Raw genomic sequence first — 20,049 nt, 5'->3', positions numbered from 1 at the left:
ACACTTTCAAGCCTCCAGGTGGCAGCAGAGCAGCTTGAGTGACAACCAGGATCATCGTAGAAGACACAAATATTCAAACATCATCAACATAAAATCTGTCACACACTATCTAGACGTCTTTTTTTAACTGAGGAAGGGGAAAAAAAGATGATTTGTTCTGTTTCTGTTACTGCAGATAAACAGAGAGAGTGCAGGAGAAAGTTTAATCGTGCAGAGTATGTATCATTACAGGTCACCTCAGCGTGAACATAAAGCAGCTGACACAGAGTGGATTCAGAGCTCATGAAGTTCATGAACTTTCAGTAAAATGAAATTTTAAAATGAAACACAAAATTAAATACAAATCAAAGAATTTATTTTGCGGTTTCAATACAAAAGCGAAATGTCTCTAAATGATCTTTATATAGTCAGAGGTCAGTTACTGTGTTGTGTAAAGATATTCTTTGTTTGTCAGTTGTAGCAATTCTCAAGTCAGCATGAAACTTTCATAATCACAGTTTCTTAATGTGGTAAGAACCTTATGGCTCCAGCTTTTTAGTTTTCTAATCACTAAACCTCATTTTCAGTTTTACAGCAGTGAGCAGCGTGTGTGAGATCTGCCACTGAAATTAAAACTTTATTTTCTTTGTATGTTTTCATTTCAGGTGTTGAGGAAGATTTTCAAGGTTTTCGCTCTCTCTTTTTCTTTTCTGTCCCCTGTTCTTGTCTGCTGTGGTTGTAATAACTCAAAATAAAAAAAAAATCCTAATAAAGTTTTAATAAATTATAACTATCAAGTGGACCATTGTAGCAAATGCCATAATGGTCCACTTGGGAATGTAAACCATTGGGCATTTTTAGCCTTCAGCAATCCTGAATGCTACACTTTCGGAAAGGACAGGAAAAAATTTATTAATTAAATAATACATTTAAATTAAGAAAATTCACACAATTCCAAGAAAAATAGCACCAAAAATACAAATTCCAGCCTTTTTCCGTCCACTGCTGTTACCTGAGCATCATCAGTTGGCTTGTTTGAGGTGAGCATAATGAAAACATGTTGCTTCTGTCTCATGTGTTCAGTAACTTCCTGTATTAATATGAGGACGTTGAGACTAAGGTTCTGTTCAGTTTTCTGCTTGCAGAGCTGATACAACTCCTTTAATCCCACATCAACCTTCAAACAAATCTGTTTTTACCTTTAACATAAACCTGTGTGGAGGTTTGAATTCATGTTTAGCCACTGAGTATTTTTTTTTCAATCTAATGCCACATCACCAATATGCAAACCACGGACTGGATCTGCACCCAGATCTATTACCGATCACTCTGCGGACCTTTTCTCATACATACAGTTCTTATTCCCATATATTTTAATCTGGCCGAAGATGGCACAGATCACTCGCGTGCATTATAGGTTATCCCACACGATGCTGCTCACCCAATCAAATTATTTACGCAGAGCGTGTGCGAGAACAGAAACAGAAAGTTCAAAGAAGGCGGGGAAACAGTGCAAAGGGCTGAAGCTCAGATGCTCACTGTGGGAAATGAAGTTAAAGAGGAAAAGGAGAAACTCAAACTACACATTTTTAAAAGCTCAGTTTTTTTAATTAATAAAAAATCTTTGCTATTTAACTCAGCAACTTGAAATGTATCCTGAGTTTAACTCTTTTCAGCTTCAAGGCCAGCGGCACATCTTCAGTAATCATTTTATCATTAAAACTGTTCCTTTTTAATCCTGAGGTCTGGATCATCGTTGGTGATGACTTCTGACCTAGAATCAGTCATTTCTGTTTCATGGAAAATCTCATTTACTTCATTATTGCTTTTTTTTGTAAGATCCAAACAAAGTCTAAACCTATTTTTAGCATTTAAAAAAATCCAGTTTTAAATTTAAAACTGGATTTTTTTTTTTTTTGATATTTTTTTTAAGGTTAATGTTATCTAGACAACTGGCAAAGTTGTGTTCGTCTTCTCTGCAGACAACTTGAGTGCTTTTTTCTTTTTCTATTTTTTTCCCCCTCTAAATACTGTCAAATTGCTCAACCGAAACAGCGAGGTTCTTTTAGTTTTGATTACTTGATAAATGTACTAAAAGGAATTGATATTGCAAGAATGTAAATATCAGCGTTTGAAGTTTCTTTAAAAAAAAGAAACTTTAACATTTCAGACCAGTAGCTTCCTGATTAGGAGGCACAGCTAGTTTTTTGTTTCTTATGATTTTAAGGAGCAGCACAAACAAAAGAAATGCAGGAACAACAATGATGACGATGATGATGGCAGTAACTCCAGCAAACATGAGGACAGGTGGATTTCCAGCCTGTTGCATGTCATACATGTTTCCACTTCCATCTTCTCTTTCCACGATGTGTCTCTCATGCATATTTTCATGCGTTTCACCTGCAGACGAAAAATCAGCTGTCAGAGAAGAAGCCTTCACACACCGAAGAAGCAGCGAACCAACAGCTGTGTGTGTGTGTGTGTGTGTGTGTGTTCTTGTCTAGCTATCTTTGTGAGGAACGAAATCTGCATTCTACTATACTTGTGAGAACCAGCAGTCACTTGTGAGGACACGCAACCCGGTCCTCACATTTTTGAAGGCATTTAAAGCCATTTTTGAGGCTCAAAACATGGTTTTAGTGTCAGGGTTACAATTAGGTTATGGTTAGGTTTAGGGTAAGGGTTAGGGTTTGGCATTCATTTTTAATGGTTAGGGTTAGGGTAAGGGGCTAGGGAAACCATTATGTCAATGAGGGTCCTCACTAAGATAGCTGAACGGGGTTGTGTGTGTGTGTATGTGTGTGTGTATGTGTGTGTGTGTGCAGGTAAAAGTTCATAAAAAGCAGTTTGAGAAAGGTTTAGTAAAGTGTGGAAACATTTAAATGAGATTTTTAAGTTAGATAAATTCTTGGCTGCTGACGGTCCACAGACACACTGTTAGCCTCTGTATTAGCAGCATGCTACGACTTCACCTTTCATACTCAAACTAGAAGTGAGCAGTGGGACTGTGGATGAATTTAATCTTATTCATTATGTATATTTTAACGTGATAAGTGGAGAACATTTTAACTGACTTGTAAATGAGACAATGTCGTTTTTTTGTGGGTGACAAACTCACCTGTGACTGTGAGGTTGATGAAGTGACTGATCTCAGTGTGAACTCTTTTACTTCTCCCAGGGTTCCTCACATACGTGACACTCATACATCCCAGTGTCATTAAATGTGACGTTGTTCAGGATCAGAGAAACGTCTCCATCCTTCATCTCCGGGTCCCTCAGCTTCACTCGGCCATGAAAAGATGGATGTTGGTAGTTTTCATAGGAGCGTTTGTTCCTGTAGAAGTAGACGTAGCCGTCTGTGTTCAGGTCAGCTCTGCTCCACTTCAGCACTGAGATCCTTTCATCTGTGGTAATCTGACAATGGAGAGTGACGTCATCTCCAAGCTTCGCCTGCAAACCCAGCTGTAGCGCTGAAGACAAAAATCATCAGTTTTTATCTCCGCTTAATGCGTCTATGTTTATTTTTATTATTTCATTTTTATCTCTGTTTAATGCATGGAACTGATGATAAAACTGCACATTTGACATTTGCATCTGCTGTGCTGATCCCTAAAGGGAGCAGCCAAAAGAAGAAGTGTGATAGAAATTTAAAAATGTTATCTTGAGGTGCATTAACCCCTTCAAACCAGCAAGATATACACAAACACTTTGATGAATCAATGATTATTATAACCACAGTCACCATATCAGGCTTCCAGTATATGACAAAAATAATTTAATGACATTAAAGTCTAATATAGTTAAAAAAATTTGTCATCAGTCAGCTTGATTTTTTGTTTATTGTTGGTAAATAAATTACACTCAAATTAAGAGTAAAGGGGAGTGAAGAGAGAGTCTGCATCCGTAAGATAACATGGACGCAGAAAAGGAAGAGAAAGTGAAAGCTACAGACGCTGCTGGGACACCTGATAATGTATGAAGCGAGTGTGACAAAGATACAAATGAATATTTGAACTAATTAAGAGAAAAAGACGTGTGACAAATTAACATGCTTATTTAATCAGTCATTTCATGTGATCATAAGCAATGAACATTACTGGAAATTATAGGATTTCTTACTGTCTGTTGGAGGCAAACATCTAAACCTTCACAAACAAAACCATTAACTGGGCACCAATTAATTTCTCATGTGAATTAAATGGAGCTCAGCTAGCATAAACATTGTTCACTTTTTCAGTTTTTGGTTTGTGAAGAAATTTTAAAAATGTAAGTTCGTTTGACTAACCTGCAGAAATAGATGCTAGAGGCAAAAACAGGAGCAATCTTACAGCAGCCATCTGTGAGCGGAGGGTGGAGAGTGGAGTAGCAGCAGCCTGATAGTGAGACAGAGAGGAAAGCCTACATCAACACCAAGCCTTTTATATAGCGGGGGACTGGTCCTAATCTTATCGCTGAAACTGCAGCTGCCACAACACGAATTAGAAATGTTCATTTAACATTTTAGGATATGTATAACCAATCATTTTAACCTTAGAACACTATCACTGGGGCATTTTCACCCGAGCAAATATATTCACACGATTTTCAATATGTTGCATTTGTCTGAGTGTCATGGGTCCTTGGGTAGCTTCAGCACTGTCTTTGATGTCTTTGAAAGCTGTTTCCCCAAAGCCCGCTTTTTCCTACAGGCATCTGTTTGGGTGATTTTCACCCAGCAATAGTGATAGAGGGTAAAGTAGGTTTTGAGTGGATTCCACTGAGTGTATAAAATCAGGCGATCTTGACGCATTTCAAGGGTGAACACATTAAGGCTCACCATATTTACTGTCCCTTGTCAACTACAGTTGTCATCCTGTCGCAGGCTTAGCGTCTAGCTAATGAGTAAGACACAGGTCAGTTTGTTTAACTTGCGTCTTCTATGGCATGATCAACTCAGAGTCCTGACCTGTAGTGTGCTCGACATCCCTACCACTGGCACTCTTGCAGGTAAGTCAGGACCAGTGGCAGCAGAAAGCAGTAGTCCCTTAGTGAGGTGTGCTAATGCCCTGCAGGCTAGGATGGGAAGTGTGTCCACACCATTACTACCCTGCGTGTACTGACTGCATGTAAGGAATAGGTAGTAAGAGTGTTATCCTTTTTTAGTGCAGTGGTTATGAATAAATATCACAAAGTGGTGATTTATGAAGTGGTCATTTTTACCCACTCAAAAATATTTTTTGTTTCTCTCTCCTTCAGCTGTTCGCGTGTTGAGGAGACTGTGTTTTCCCCAGGGAAGTCTCAAATGTCCCAGGAATGGGTGGACTAAAGACCAACTTTCCAGTGTCATTATTATTTTGTTTAGGAATTTTTTGTTCTTGAATTCCAAATTTTTCACTAATTTTGAAGATTTTTTTTTTTTTTTGTTTAGGGTCCTTCCATAACACTTTTTTTTTTTCATTTTGTTAGACATGGCACAGTTGAAAATAACAGAAGACCACTTTAATTTGTCATGTGTTGTCATATTTTGATATATTTTGATGATAAGTGCTTTTTTTGGGGTATATTATATCACATAAAAATCACCCGGCGTTAGTGATAGTGTTACTATTTATAGCGATAGTGTTCTAGGGTTAAATCAGTGACACCTGGGCCTGTTTCACATAGATCCAGGGACAGGGGAAAGTCATTTCCACGTTTCCTTCAGCCAGCGTTAGGGCTGGGCCATATCATACCATTCACGGTAATACCAGTATAATGTTAGGCAGTGATACGAAAATGAAATTTTGCTATAGAATATGGGTAAAACACGCATGCCCAGTGCCTTTGTTTTTATACACACATGGCGGAAAAAGCATGGCGTGATGGAGAATGAGAAGGGCGAAAGCGGATCATTGAATGAAACGGATGAACCAGAATTGGTTTGTAAAAATGGTGCAACTTCAGTGGTGTGGAACTGGTTTGGTTTTGGTCCTGTCAGATAACCACCGAAGCACAATTTTTGGTAGAACATGCAAGCGGGCTGTTTTTCGGAAAATAAGGCACAATTAAAATCCTTTAATTTTCTGAAAAATCGAAAGAGCACCTTATAATCCGGTGTGCCTTATGTATGAATTCTGGTTGTGCTTTACTGAAATCGAGCCTCAAAAATCTGTCAAAAATGTTTTAGTATGGCTTTGGTAAGCTACGAAACCGCACTGCTTGATGGATTGTCGGAGCATTACGGCTACCGTAGTCAGGAGTTGGGGAGTGATGCATACTGTGCTTTAACTTAATATTACCGTATTGTGTGTGTGTGTGTGTGTGTATAACTTCTTTTGGTTACATGGTTATGTTCAGGATATGTCAGCCCATTTCTATTGGAAATGCCTTTTGGTTAAACTGTCAGCAAGGAATTTCCATTTACAGCTTTAATGCACATAAAAAAAAACAGCTGCTTGTTTAAGTGAAAATACATTGATGGGGTTTTTTGCATTAATAAATTTGTGGAGTTGTAAAGTATTTTGTCTCACGTCAATTATATGGTCAGTTATATCGTTATTGCAAATTTTCAAATATATATTGTGAAAACATTTTTGGCCATATTGCCCTGCCTAAACCCACTGAACTGAGCTGTGTCCCAATTCAGCGACCGCACGCTTCGGGGTACGTGCAGTTCGCGTGCTATTATATGTACGAGAAGTGCGGAAGTGAGAGGCTTTTGAAATGGGACGTCTCGCGCTGCTCAGGTTGCCTAGCAACCATGATACTAACCGCGAGAAACGTTCCATACAGCATTGTTTGACAGAAATGAAGGAGAAAAAAATGTTTTTTTGTTCATTCATTTTTTTATGACATCACTTTGATTAGTTGAGTATCTGAGGCTGAGACCACGAGACTGTAAAACATGATAGTTGGGCTTTATGTCTGTACTGAACAGTCATTTTAAGATTAGTTAGTAAATAACAATTAGGTTATGTTGTTCATGAGACTAAAGTCATCTCGCTTTGGTAATGTAAATATAATATGGCCAATATTAAAGTTATTATTGTATTAATCATAATTACAGCAGTGAACTTGAACTTTGTGTCAAAGATTCAAGTTGCAGTTCTTTGTATTTCCTATCACCTCAAATCTTCACTCACAGACAAGTATCTTTTACAGAGTATATATAGATGTATTATATATAAGAGACAAATATTGTTCGTTTAATATGTTGGCATTACTAAATTTGGCTCAATGCTTACATATATGTGTAAAAAGAAAATGTACAAGCTGTGATAACTGTCTGATAAAATGAAGAGTAGACTGATATATTAAATATTCCTTTATTGGGTGAGAAACTCAGACCATGTCATAACTGCTTTAAGTCATACAGAATAGATATCAGAGCCTTAAACAGGCTGACTTCTGCTAAATGGGTCAAACTGGGCAGAAAGTATACAAACACATAACATCCTTATAGAATATGATGTAACACTATAGATCAACTTACCTCAGAATATATAAAGCATATAAACAATTACAGCAATATGATGCAACAAACACAGCAGTACTACTAATCCAAAATACTCAAAGCTTCATAGAACTGAAGCAAACATTTATTTTTAGCTCCACTCTGCTGCTGATACATACTTTAGGTTTCTGAATATTAAACTTGTTGCTGCCTTTCATAGTGTGTAACTTGAAGGCCCTGAGTATTTTCTCCCACACTGAAAACACTGGGATGATAACATTATTTGAACATTACCTAATAAGACTGATTCAGGACAGATAATTAGTTATTTTAAACTTTCCTAGCAGTCCTTCACAAACAGGGAACAGTCTGTCTATTCTCTCCATCTGTCAGCTGCTGCTGGCTCTTCCTCCTCCTCTTCCTCACACACTGCTGAGTTTGTCCTGGTGGATCATCAGGGGTGCAAAGCCTCACAGATGATGTGCAGCAGTGGGTCCCTCAGTCTGTCCTCACTCTGGACACTTGCAGTTGTCACACATGGAAATCAAATGTGTGATAAGCTGCAGGATTCAAACACAAGTGTAACTTATAAATACATGTTCATACTTTTATTCCACAATCAGAGAGAAAGAAACAGAGAGAGAGTGCAGGACAGACAGACAGGTGACAGTCTCAGGTGTACACACTGCTACAAAACAGCACAAGAGAAGGAGGATTTAGTGTTTGTGTTATTACGAGTGCTGAACAAGAAGAGTCCCAGATGGTCCAGTGGACACATGTGTGACTCCTGTGATTAAAGCATCTTTTTTCAGCTTAACAAGTGAACCGTCAGCTCGTTCAAACACACGTTAAAGTCCGTTTGGCTCGACACCACCGAACAGAGGCAGCAATATAACATAGCTAACATTAACAGTGCAGTGAATCCTGCTTGTGCCGTGATATTCAGGACTGCAACATCATTGCAGCATCACTGACTTTCAGCTTGTTGTGTTTGTGGATATATGACTGACTTTAATTATCCATAAAATCATCACATTCTCTGTAAGATTAAGGTCAATTATTGGATGGCGTATATTTTAAAGTAAAGGCTTTAAAACCAAGTTAATACAAACATCACTAACGTCACATAACTTTGCCGACATGTGGCCAACAGTAATGTTATAATGTTCTTCATTATTAAACATTCGCACATAAATAAGTGACATCATATTCAGTACTTACTTTTAAAACGTCTTGATGCATTCTCAATCATTCAGGAAAGTAAATCTCCAAAAGTTGAATCTGTTCATCTGGACGTAGCGTTTTGTGGGAGAAACGTTTCGTCACTCATCCAAGTGACTTCTTCAGTCTCAGCTGACTGCAGGTTTCCCCAAACCTTATAAACAGTACATTTGCATAATGACTGAAACCAGCCCACTGAAGGAACAATGGGCTGTGAGGTCAGTTCCTTAATCATAATTATGCAAATTCCCATGACCATTGATCAACAATCACTGACCAAAACCCACTGATCAAAGAACACTGATCAATGGCCATGAGTACCATTCACAGAGAGTTGGGGAATGGCTGCAATCACAGCATTGTAAGATGGCGAAAGATGTACCCTTAGGCCCCCTCCTCGATTCAGAGATGGTCTTTCCCTTTTCACGTAAATGGCCTCCTTGACTCCGCGCTCAAACCAGCGTTCCTCCCTGTCCAGGATGTGTACATCCTCATCGTTGAAAGAGTGTCCACTGGCCTGTAGGTGTAAATAGACTGCAGAGTCCTGGCCTGATGAGGTTGCTCTTCTGTGTTGTGCCATCCTCTTAGCCAGAGGTTGTTTGGTTTCCCCGATGTATAAATCCTGGCAATCCTCCTGCACTTAACAGCGTACACTATGTTACTCTGTTTGTGTCGGGGGACCCGATCCTTGGGGTGGAGCAATTTTTGGCGCAGCGTGTTTTGGGGTTTAAAAGCCACAGAGGCCCGGTGTTTAGAAAAAATGCGTCTCAACTGCTCCGATACTCCTGACACATATGGGATCACTACAGATTTTCGGTTGGGCAGCAGTTGTCCTTCTCTCCTGGATCGGCTGGAGCCTTTCCCGCTTTGACAAAAGTCCAGCTGGGATAACCACATTTGCTCAGGGCCTTCTTGATGTGATGTTCTTCTGCATCCCTGGCCACTGTGTCTGTGGGGATGGTGTTCTTAATGTGTTGTAGCGTCTTAATAGCTGTGTGGCTGGGCCGCGCTATGAATTCTGGGATATGGTGGGCCACGAAGGACACACCTGACCCATCCTTCAAATTCAGGGAAATGAAGGACGCATTTGAAGGAGTCGACGAATTGGGACAGCCTTCATCACCTGGCTGTGATGTAATCGGCCTTCAAATGCGGCCTCTGAAGGATGCAGCCGACGTTTTGGGACACAGCTTATCATCAGGTTCCTGCAGCACTAAGCTCTCGTGTTATTTACGACATTCGTGTTCATATGCTTCTTCAGCTGATCTCTGACGTCTCAACAGTAGGTTATGCACAGAGAGAAAGGAAAAGAAAACGAGTGATTTTCATGTGAGTGCGCACAGACAGACGCGGAAAGCCTGCACAGGAAGTTTTTAACCTCCTATCAGCGAATCTGATGGAACTTTCAGGTTTTATGAAGCCAGCAAACTAATAAGAAAACAAACCGCTCCGGAGTTTCTCCACCCTCCATGTCAGTTACTGCTTATCTGCAGTGACAGCTGGCAGACCACGCGATCTGTTTAAAGCCATGTTTACATGATAAATATGAAGAAAGCTCTTGTGTGACACTGCTGGAGTCAAAACAGGTTAACACTCACCTGCAGAGATGACCAGATGTACCAGCAGCCATTTCCGCCTCATTGTTCTGCTGATCCGACTCTTCAAAGTTTGCTAAATATCCCAGTTTAAACTATGATGGGATTAAAATTCAGCTTGGAAATAAAGCTGAGATGTCCAAGTGGGTAACAGTCACGTTTGTTTTCAGCAGCTCGATCCGATTGTGTCCAGGAGAAGGAGAAAATAAATAATAATATAATGAGGCCGGCGTCATAAACATGAGCGTAAATATGACGACAAAAACAAAAAGCATGTGTTTCAGAGCTGATCAACAACAAAACTGAATCAACCATTAGTCATTAAAACATTATAGAAGCTGTTTAATAGAGACACACGCTGCTTTACTTTATATCTACCTGCCCATCTCTATTTGATGATTTCATATTTCAGTATTTCTCTTTGATCTCTCGTCCTCCTCTGCCTCACACTGAGGACATGTCTGTAAAAGATGAAACTGAGTGTTTAGAGCAGTCTGAAGTTTTGAGTTGCAGGGATTTCCTACTCTAACATCATTGTTTAGTGTGACAGTCTAACCCCAGAACAGGATGTACATGACAGGAAATATGAAGCAGATTTACTTTACATCTCTGCACCGTCCTCGGCCACACAGTGATCATCCTGCATTGGTTTAAAAAGTAATAACAACTAAAAGAATTAAACCTGTTTTATTGTTTGAGGGCATTAAAGAGCACAGCGATGGTTGAAACTGAATATTTCTAAGGACTAAGGTTCAGTGATGACTGTGGAAGTGGGCAAGGAGTTAAAAAATGTCTGAAAGCATCTCTAAATATACTCTGAGTGCATTTGATTTATGTAGAGACAATTCAGTTGATTATTAATCATGTGATTATGTTTTCCTGCCACTGAAAAATAACATAGATCTTACAGTGTCTCAGATTGCTCTGCTCATGAGCACCTGGGAGTTTCTAACACATGGCTGGCTGAAAGATGAAATCCATTGTTGATGTGATGGAGAGAGAAACTGTCTGTGAAGTTTCCTGTAATAATCACAACAAAACAAACAGGTGCACAATGTGCAGACTGTAGTGAGTGTAACCTGCTGAAAAAGTACAAGACTTCTTTTTTTCTGCATTTTCTTAACAGATTTAACATTTTTCCTGTAAAAAAACAAAAAAAACCCCTTTTTTCTTAAATTTTATTAAGACAAAAACTGAAATGTAATCTATCGTCCTTCAGGGAGGAAGTAACGACACGCCCTCTGTGTTAGTTGTGCTGTAAACATTATTGAGATAGTCTTTCCACCGAATCGTTGTTTGAAAGTTCTCAATCATATAATCAAGTAGAAGATGATCCTTTGATCATCGCTGTCTCCCACATGGAGCCTTTAAAGTTCATCCAGCGTGCGCTATTTCACATTTTTTTTTAGTAAGATATCAGAAACAGATCAAACATCCAGAGCACCAAAGTGTTTCTGTGTCTCTGTGTGATCAGCGTTCAGTTTGTGCAGTTCATTGAAACCATTGTGATTTGCAGAATAAAGAAATTAAGGAGACAGACAGAAGTAAACAAAAAGCAAAAATGTATTCACATTGTTGGAAATTTCCCAGAACACCAAGAGTCTGTGGGCAAAGGTAAACACACAGGCAAATAGATGCTGTGAGAGAAAGATGAAAGGAAAGTGGAAATAACAAAAATGACATAATGAAACAAAACACACTGAACAAAATGTTGGGGGAAAACACCATGATGCAAATACAAACAGCAACCTCTCAAATAAATTTCAAAAGTACGAAAAGCTCAAGACAAAGAAGCTTTCAAACTGAGAACATAAAGTCTGAGTGAAAGCGACCAGAAAACCCCCCAAAATGATGCAAAACTTAGCAGCAACTCACTGCCTTGAAGTTGTCATGAAACAACAGCAACAGTAAAATAACCACAGAAACTTAAACAAAAAGAAAAAGAAAAAGAGTCCCAACTATAACTATAAAAATACAGAAAATAAAACTCAGATGCTCACAGGTTATGCTGGGAAACACAAGTAACTGTGAACAATGACACAGCCCATGATATTGATACTGACAACATGAATCTAGTTACAGGAACAATAACGCCAAAACAAACAAAAAAATAAAGATGTTATTGTTAGAATTTGTCACTTTGAGTGGGTATAAAATTGATTTGGTTGCAGTTTTAAATTTGTTTTTGTGCCCTGAAGATTTCACGTGGATATCTTCTGCACTTCAGGGAAAAAATGCTGGAGAAACAGGGTGAATTAATACTACAAAGAAACTTTGTGCGGTTTTGGTAAATATACTAAAGTTATGGTGCAAAAAAAAAAAAATCAGCTTATTCTGAAGACGTCAGGCGGGAACTAGAAACACAGACGCCGCTCCTCCTCAGAAGAGAGCACATCGCCCACAGAACTGGTCCCACCTGTCCTCCCTCTCTGTGGATTGCTATCACACACAATTATAGCGTGCTGTACCAGAAACTCCTCGACGTTTCAGACTAGCTGCTGGTTATCTGCCTCCGTGGGCTCCTGTTTCTTTCTTTTAAATCTCCACATTGCCACAAATCCAGCTGTAGTAACAATGACAGCGGACGCAGCAGATGCAGACACAGCAGGAACAACCATCTGATCAGTCCTAGTCTCCACTTCTACCACCTCCTCCATGTTTCCATCTCCTGTTTTCACCAGTTTAATGTTTTCATGTGTTTCACCTGCAGAAAAAAAACATCAGCTGTCAGCGGAAAATCTGTCAGAAACCAAAGCAGCAGCAAACCTACAGGTGCACAAAACCAAGACACAGGGTGTTTAAGCTGCTGCGGTCACAGACTCTGCAGCCATAATCAGTGCTGATACCTCATGTAATTTTTGTGCATATGTTTTCTTACCTTCTCCACATATTGTACATTTCATCTCTGAACACATCTTAATTTAATTAACTGCACATACACGTGCAGAAAATTGCGTATTTTTATTCTGTTCTATTCTATTCTACATTTGTTTAGTATGTTTTGCTTGTCTTTCTGTAGCACCGATGTGGGACAGTACTACAATTTCAATATACTATTGTACAAAACATGACTGTGCAATGACAGTAAAGAGCCAGCTCTACAGCAGCTTTAGCTCCTCATCAGAAAAAAGTATATCTAGCATCTGTGCTAGCAGCATGCTATGCTACTGCCCTTCACATTCACACTGGAAGGAGTGAGCAGAGGAGACCATGGGAGGTACTCTTCATTTATTTGTCAAGTTGCAAGTGCAGAGACTGTGAAGTTCCTGTAGGTGCTGGGAGCCAACTGATTTTATTTTTAGTTTTCAGGTTTGTAAATGACGTGGGAGCTGAGCGTGAGCTCCACAAACTCACCTGTGACTGTGAGGTTGATGAAGTGACTGATCTCAGTGTGAGCTCTTTTACTTCTCCCAGACTTCCTCACTGCTACGTGACACTCATACATGCCAGTGTCATTAAACGTGACGTTGTTCAGGATCAGAGAAAAATCTCCATCCTTCATCTCTGGGTCCCTCAGCTTCACTCGGCCATGAAAAGATGGATGTTGGTAGTTTTCATAGGAGCGTTTGTTCCTGTAGAAGTAGACGTAGCCGTCTGTGTTCAGGTCAGCTCTGCTCCACTTCAGCACTGAGATTATTTCATCTGTGGAAATCTGACACTGGAGTGTGACGTGATCTCCAAGCTTCGCCTGAACATCCTGCTGCAGAGCTGAAGACAAGAACATAATCAGTAATCATGAGTTTAATTTCAGCCCTCTGATTTTTTTAATTCATGAAGCTGCTGTTAAACATAACCTTTGACATTTTTAATGTTTCACACATCTCGGGTGTGAGCGCATCATGATGGAAATGTTTTTAGGCAAGTAAGCGAACTGACTTCTTGTAAAACGTCTGCAGTTCTGGGAAAATAAAAGTTTCCATAAGACTAAGTGAAAAATTAAGTAAACTGTATGACTCAGGAGTTTTCTCAGCAATGGCCTGACATATTCGTCTCTCTCATCGCTGTGGAGGCATTTTGTCCTTCTGTTCTTTACAATGTTACTTCAGTTCAAAGCTAATTTCAGTTCATATTTCCAGCTTTGTAACAGTTTACAGGGGTGAATTTAAAAGAAAAAGACATAAAATTAGGAACATGGTTAATTAACAGGTGTTATAAGATGGCTGTGTGCAGCTTCTAGCTGCTGACTTAACCTCAGCTAACTGGAGATGCATGAATTAGACCTGTGGACCTTCTTTGTCCTGTTGGTGCAGTTTAATGTAATTATCTCATAATTGTTATTATTGCTGCTGTGCAGAGGAGACCATCAGAGCAGTCTGTGCTCCAGGTTTTTTGAGTGATTTATTTGGATGTTAGCACATCAGCACATCCAAATACAGATCCTACAATATTCAACATGAACCCCAATAATCAGACAACCCCCTATGAGCAAGCACTTGGTGACAGTGGGAAGGAAAAACTCTTTTAACAGGAGAAAACATTCCGGTTGAGGGTGAGGGCAGGAAGACAGGATAAAAGACACGCTATTGAACAGACTCTGAGATGAATAATAACTCAGGATTAAATGCAGAGAGGTGTATAAACACATGCTTTAGTGAAAAAGAAACACTGCACCAAACTCTGCAAAAAACAGGTGGTCCCCAGGTTTTAGCAAACAGAAAAAAAGGGGACACAAACCAGAGCGTGGTTCTCCTCTCTGAAGGGAAGTACCATTAATACCAAGTGAAACTGGGTTGAAACTGTTTTTTAGAATGAGAAAAAGGACAACATTTCCCTAAACCACCAAACAGGTGGCCCTCTGTTTACCTCAACCTGAAAATAGGCAACCAGGTTTAAGAGAAAAAAAACTAAAAGGTCAGATGCTCATCTCTTCAGCACGTCTGTGTTCTCAGCATCATTCAGATAAACTAGAATCCGAATTTACTGGCTCTTAGTTGTGGTCAATTCAATAAGATGACACAGATTCTTATGCCTACTACAGGGGACAGAAGATAAATAGTTTAGGTTGATAGTTTCTTTAAACCACAGCACTTAAATTATCTTAAAGAAAAATCGAAAAAATTGTCTTCTGTTTTGTTCAGATTTGGTGTCTCCACTTTGCTGCACATTAGGTTTGAGTTTCATTTATTTGCCAAAAAAAGACAATAAAACACAACAAATTAAGTTTAAAAATTAATATGATTGTTTGTTTTTTTTACTTTGTGTAGTTCTATTAGAGCAGGGGTGGGCAACTCCAGGCCTCGAGAGCTGGTGTCCTGCAGGTTTTAGATCTCTCCCTCGGTCATCACACCTGAATCAAATGATTAGTTCATTACCAGGCCTCTGGAGAACTTCAAGACATGTTGAGGAGCTAATTTAGCCATTTAAATCAGCTGTGTTGGATCAAGGACACATCTAAAGCCTGCAGGACACCGGCCCCTGAGGCCTGGAGTTCGACACCCCTGTATTTGAGTAATGATTTGAAATATGCATGTCCAGACTAAGCATCAGTTTGTGTGAACGTGATGCTTCCACTACACCAGATTAATTTTAAAGCTTTTATAAAATTTTACAGATTTTAAGTGAAATAATATAAAACATCGTGTTAATTAAACAGTAGTAACGTTTAAAAATAGAAAAATAAAAGCTTTTTTCACAAGCCAATAGAAATGTCGATGGGCCATTAAAACTTAGAGTCAGAGTAAAGGTAACTTTTTCTGCCTTAACAGTAAACAGTCTGTATTATGGCTGAATGTCAACCTAAAAACTAAAGGTTTCCACACCAGTTAACCATACTGGTGATTTTCCTCTGATCAAAAATCTCCCAAATCCTGGAAACGCCCCCTGCAAAAGGAGATCCCCATCCCGCAATGCGTAGTCTACAACATCCACTATCTCACTATCAAACACTGCAGTGTGTTGACTCAAGACTCTTCATCCAAGATCAATACAAAGCAATTCAGGAAAAGAGGAAGTCATATTCTGAGTTTTTTGACCACAAGCTCTGCTGCTCCAAATAATACACAAAAATGAACATTTCACATGTTAAACAGATCACTCTGAATTATACTTATTAACCATTATCTAACCCTTATTACTCATAGGTTTCTTTTTAGTTCTGTGGGAATAAAAATACAAACAAATTCAGTTTCACTCACATGTAGATGCAGAAATTAGGGATGAAATCAGGAGGAACTTGAGAGAATCCATCTGTGTCCACAGCTTTGAGATACTGCAGAGGCTTCACCTACACTGAAAGATGTTGACAGGGAACAGAAACCTTATACACAGAGAAACGAAACAGAAAGAGAGACAGAACACTGTATCATAAAACCTCATAAATCCCCCTTCAGCAACCACAGAAGTAAATAAATAAATAAAATGTTGCATTAATTTCAGCAGTAGTGAGTCATAAATATCCCCAATTCAAAACAAACACAGTGAAGGGAAGGATGGAGTCAGTCAATCTAATAGTTTGCGAAACTGGGCAGACTGACTGAAAGAAAACTGTAACTGAATCAGAAGACAGAAGCAGACAACCTTTTCTCTAATTAATTATATGATAAATTATTATATAATTATAAAATAAATAACAATTAAAAGCAATATCTCACAATGTCCACAAGAGGTCTCTGTAGACCGTAAATCGGTATCCAAGGTTGCCAATAGTAAGACAGAGATGGCAAAACTATCCACAGTTAGGGAGTAAATTAGTCCTTTTACCTATTCTCAGTACTGCTGGATTTGATTAATGCAGGAGAGTCACGGGGAGCTGGAGGCAACCTCAATAACCTCATCTCACAAACACATTATGTTTGTCATGTGGTTTTATAAAGGGTCCCTGCAAAGTTGCACATTGTGACACAAAAGCTGGTGGTGATGATAAACAAGACTCTAGAAATAAACATTTTTGAACGGAGACTTCATGTGCAGCCTTTCATGATGTGTAAATAACCTTAACCTTGGTTTTCCCAAAAGAAATCACAAAACCTACCCTCTGCTGACTCACATGGAGAAACAACACTCAGGCTGATGGTTCTAATCATGTGGTTTGTTCCTCTCCTGAAGACGCGACACATCCTTCCTCTGTCTGTCCTGCAGATCCACCCGGTTCTTAAAAGCTGGATGCTGGTTGTCTGGAACAAAAACCTCATCTCTGTACAAAAGCACATATTCTTGCTTCAGGTCAGCTCTGCTCCACTGAACAGCCAAGATCTGCTTATTATTAGTTGGAGCTCCACATGGCAGCGAGATGTTCTGCCCAGACTCAGCTGTGATGTTTGTCTGGTCTAAAAGAGGAAACGACACAGAACAGAGACATTAAAAGAAACATTCAGCACAGCAGCCAATCAGAGTGAGGCGCTACATACCTGAACTCTGCTGAACTAAACCAGAGAGAGTAAAGACTCTGGTACACTGATGTTCTACAAACTGACCATTAGACCAGTTGATTGAAAAGAAACAGGACTAACATGCTACAGGTGAGAAGTTGCTGTACCATATTTACTGAACTGTTTACTTTATTTGAGCTACTCAGTGATATAATGTATTGAGCTCATATGTTTTTTCTGTCTTGGCTGTTGTAAACAGGCTGCATATATCCCCCGCTGACTCTACTACACTATTTTTATCCTTCACATCATCTTGAAACATTCTGCAGTGCAAACAACATTTAAACTAGATCTCCTCACTTTTACTTTCACTGCATGTCTGATGTTGCTCATTCTGTTCTGATTCAGTTTTTCATTAAGCCCATAAGCATCACAGTTTCAGAGTGAAAAACACCATTAACCAAATAAAAGCAAAGGAAAGGATTCAGAGCATCAAATTTATACCCGTGTGTATGAACCTGATCATCGACATCAGAATTCCCTACAAGGCTGAAGTCTACAGCTTCTTGTTTCAACTTGATAAAGTGCAGTAATGTGCCAGGGCTGCTGACTAATACAGGCCACAGTTAGAAAGATTGACTATGACAGGATCTCTGTGAAAGTCATGATTACTACGCAAATAAGCAAAAGAAACAAAAAGGTGCTCGTTGGAGAGCAGTGACGTGAAGTTTGACAGAGTGACACGACAGATTTTTAAAGCCAGTGTTTTTCTATATTTAGCTGAGGAAAGAACAATTATAAAGAGGTATACAATCACATTAACTTCCAATCTATTTGATAATTAATGGGATTGTAGTTATTGAAAAAGACACGCCCCCCACATCACTACATCTCTGCTGTGAAGTTTGCAAATGTTTTCAGTCTTTAAATGTTTATTCTCAACATTCAGCAATTCAAGAACACATTAAAAGCCAAAGATTGAAATATCAGCAGCTTACAGTATTTATTCAGGTGACACTCGGACTTTGTAGTCTTCATAATGAGTAGCTTTGTTTCAGCATCTTTGCTTTTTGCTTAATATGATCACTATCTTACTTAGAAGTCATTAACCTGTTATGCAAACACTTTTCAGTGATCAGTCTGCATGAGAGCTGAACATAAGCCTGAAAATCACAGGTTTCCACACAAATTATCTGCACTGCTTTTTGTTTCTGATCAAATATAACCCCACAACTGCATTTACAAAACTCTGAATATGCTGTTACAAAAGGAACTAACCCCTTCCCACAATCTGCAGCAGTGTCAACAGCATCTGCAGTTTCATCATTAAACACTTGAGTTTAATGAATAACTCTTTACTTTAAATAACGTTAGTGAAAATAAAAACATGTTTCACTCACCTGTAGATGCAACAATTAGAGACAAAGATAGGAGGATTATTAAAGATCAAAATAAGATTTATGTTAGACACTCAGCATGCTGTGTGTCCTCCCAGCTGTGGTGTCACAGTAGGTCACCCTAGTAATATTCACATCACATAAAGTTAGCAAAGAAGGAATTTTGTGTTTGGTTGATTATTTCTTTGTTGTAAAAATCCTTCTTGGCAGTAAATCTTTTAATGTTGGAAAGCCTGTTTATTTCCCTTAAACTGGGCCAAATAAATGACACCAAACAAGAGCAGAACAAACTGTTTGGCAGACAAGATTTAGTACATTTTTCATGGGCTCGACAAGTAATAGCATGCCTGACTACACAACCTCTGGTGCAAAAATAGATTGATGAGCTATATATAGATCTGACAGATTTGTTTGTTCATTTCACTGCAGCAACACATTGTTGCAAAGAACTGCAGACAGTTACGGGTGTGTAGGCACACTGCTTATTTTTGTCTGACTATGTGTGCAAAAGAATACACAAAAATAAACAAGTTTACAAGATTACTCTGAATTATACTAAATAAATAAACAATTTAGTGTCAATCACATGCAGATGCAGGAATTAGAAATGTAATCAGGAGGACTTGAGACAACTCATCTGTGACAACATCTTAGAGACAGTGCAGAGACTTCACCCACACTGATGGATGTGTGCAGGGAGCAAAAAGAGAAAGAGAGAGAACGTTACATCTGTTACAGCTCACAAACTCCCCTCATTAACCACTGAAGCATAAAAATGTCACATCAATGTCAACAGTAATGAGTCATACAAACTTCCCCATTCATTCCGGGACATGATCATTGACACCAAACACATCTGAAAGAAACTTGTGACACATTCCGTGTTTCCTTTTTCAGTTTTTATACTTTTTTTATTAATTAATTATTAATTAATAATTTGATGGCCAAGACATTTCTGAACCTCATACTGGTAATTAGGGCAGATGTGCAGGTGAACAGTTACTACACAACAGACCGAAAGAAACCAGAACAAACCAGTATGCAGCGTTTACAAAAAACAAGATGAAGAGTTCAAAGCAGCAGTTGACCACTCGTGCAAAGGTCACTGACACTGAGCTAAACACACATTTGTTATTAAA

General features: G+C 38.9%; 2 protein-coding genes across 8 annotated transcripts in view; both read right to left on the bottom strand.

Moving 5' to 3' along the window:
- Positions 1-333: 333 nt before the first annotated feature.
- The window catches only part of LOC102077385 (myelin-oligodendrocyte glycoprotein), a 32,955-nt gene continuing 13,239 nt past the window's right edge, over positions 334-20,049 (bottom strand). For 3 of the 7 annotated variants that reach the window (XM_025903696.1, XM_025903689.1, XM_025903697.1), the window contains 4 exons: positions 17,177-17,471; positions 16,341-16,434; positions 13,561-13,914; positions 12,356-12,910 (listed from right to left, as the gene is read on the bottom strand). In XM_025903696.1, coding sequence (XP_025759481.1) covers positions 17,221-17,471 — 251 coding nt within the window. In that variant the 3' untranslated portion in view covers positions 12,356-12,910; positions 13,561-13,914; positions 16,341-16,434; positions 17,177-17,220. Of the gene's footprint in view, positions 2,380-11,747; positions 12,911-13,560; positions 13,915-16,340; positions 16,463-16,905; positions 17,024-17,176; positions 17,472-20,049 lie in introns of those variants that run through there. The other 4 variants (XM_025903690.1, XM_025903691.1, XM_025903692.1 and 1 more) reach the window with 4 other exon arrangements.
- Positions 3,130-4,419, bottom strand: LOC109194898 (myelin-oligodendrocyte glycoprotein). Its single transcript, XM_019346284.2, has 2 exons — positions 4,265-4,419; positions 3,130-3,449 (listed from the first exon to the last, which is right to left on the bottom strand). Exons 1-2 carry the CDS (start codon positions 4,314-4,316, stop codon positions 3,145-3,147), a joined length of 357 nt encoding a protein of 118 aa, XP_019201829.1. The 5' UTR covers positions 4,317-4,419; the 3' UTR covers positions 3,130-3,144.

Source organism: Oreochromis niloticus, linkage group LG16 (assembly GCF_001858045.2).
Source record: "Oreochromis niloticus isolate F11D_XX linkage group LG16, O_niloticus_UMD_NMBU, whole genome shotgun sequence".
Taxonomy (NCBI): Eukaryota; Metazoa; Chordata; class Actinopteri; order Cichliformes; family Cichlidae; genus Oreochromis; species Oreochromis niloticus.
Note: the sequence above shows the minus strand (reverse complement) of the source record. Positions and strands in the feature narration are given on the sequence as shown.

Excerpts from the sequence above, each read along its gene's own strand:
- LOC109194898 (XM_019346284.2), bottom strand. The coding sequence starts at position 4,316 with ATGGCTGCTGTAAGATTGCTCCTGTTTTTGCCTCTAGCATCTATTTCT. Across the intron at positions 3,450-4,264 it reads TCTAGCATCTATTTCTGCAG|CGCTACAGCTGGGTTTGCAG; the intron begins GTTAGTCAAACG and ends TTTTGTCTTCAG.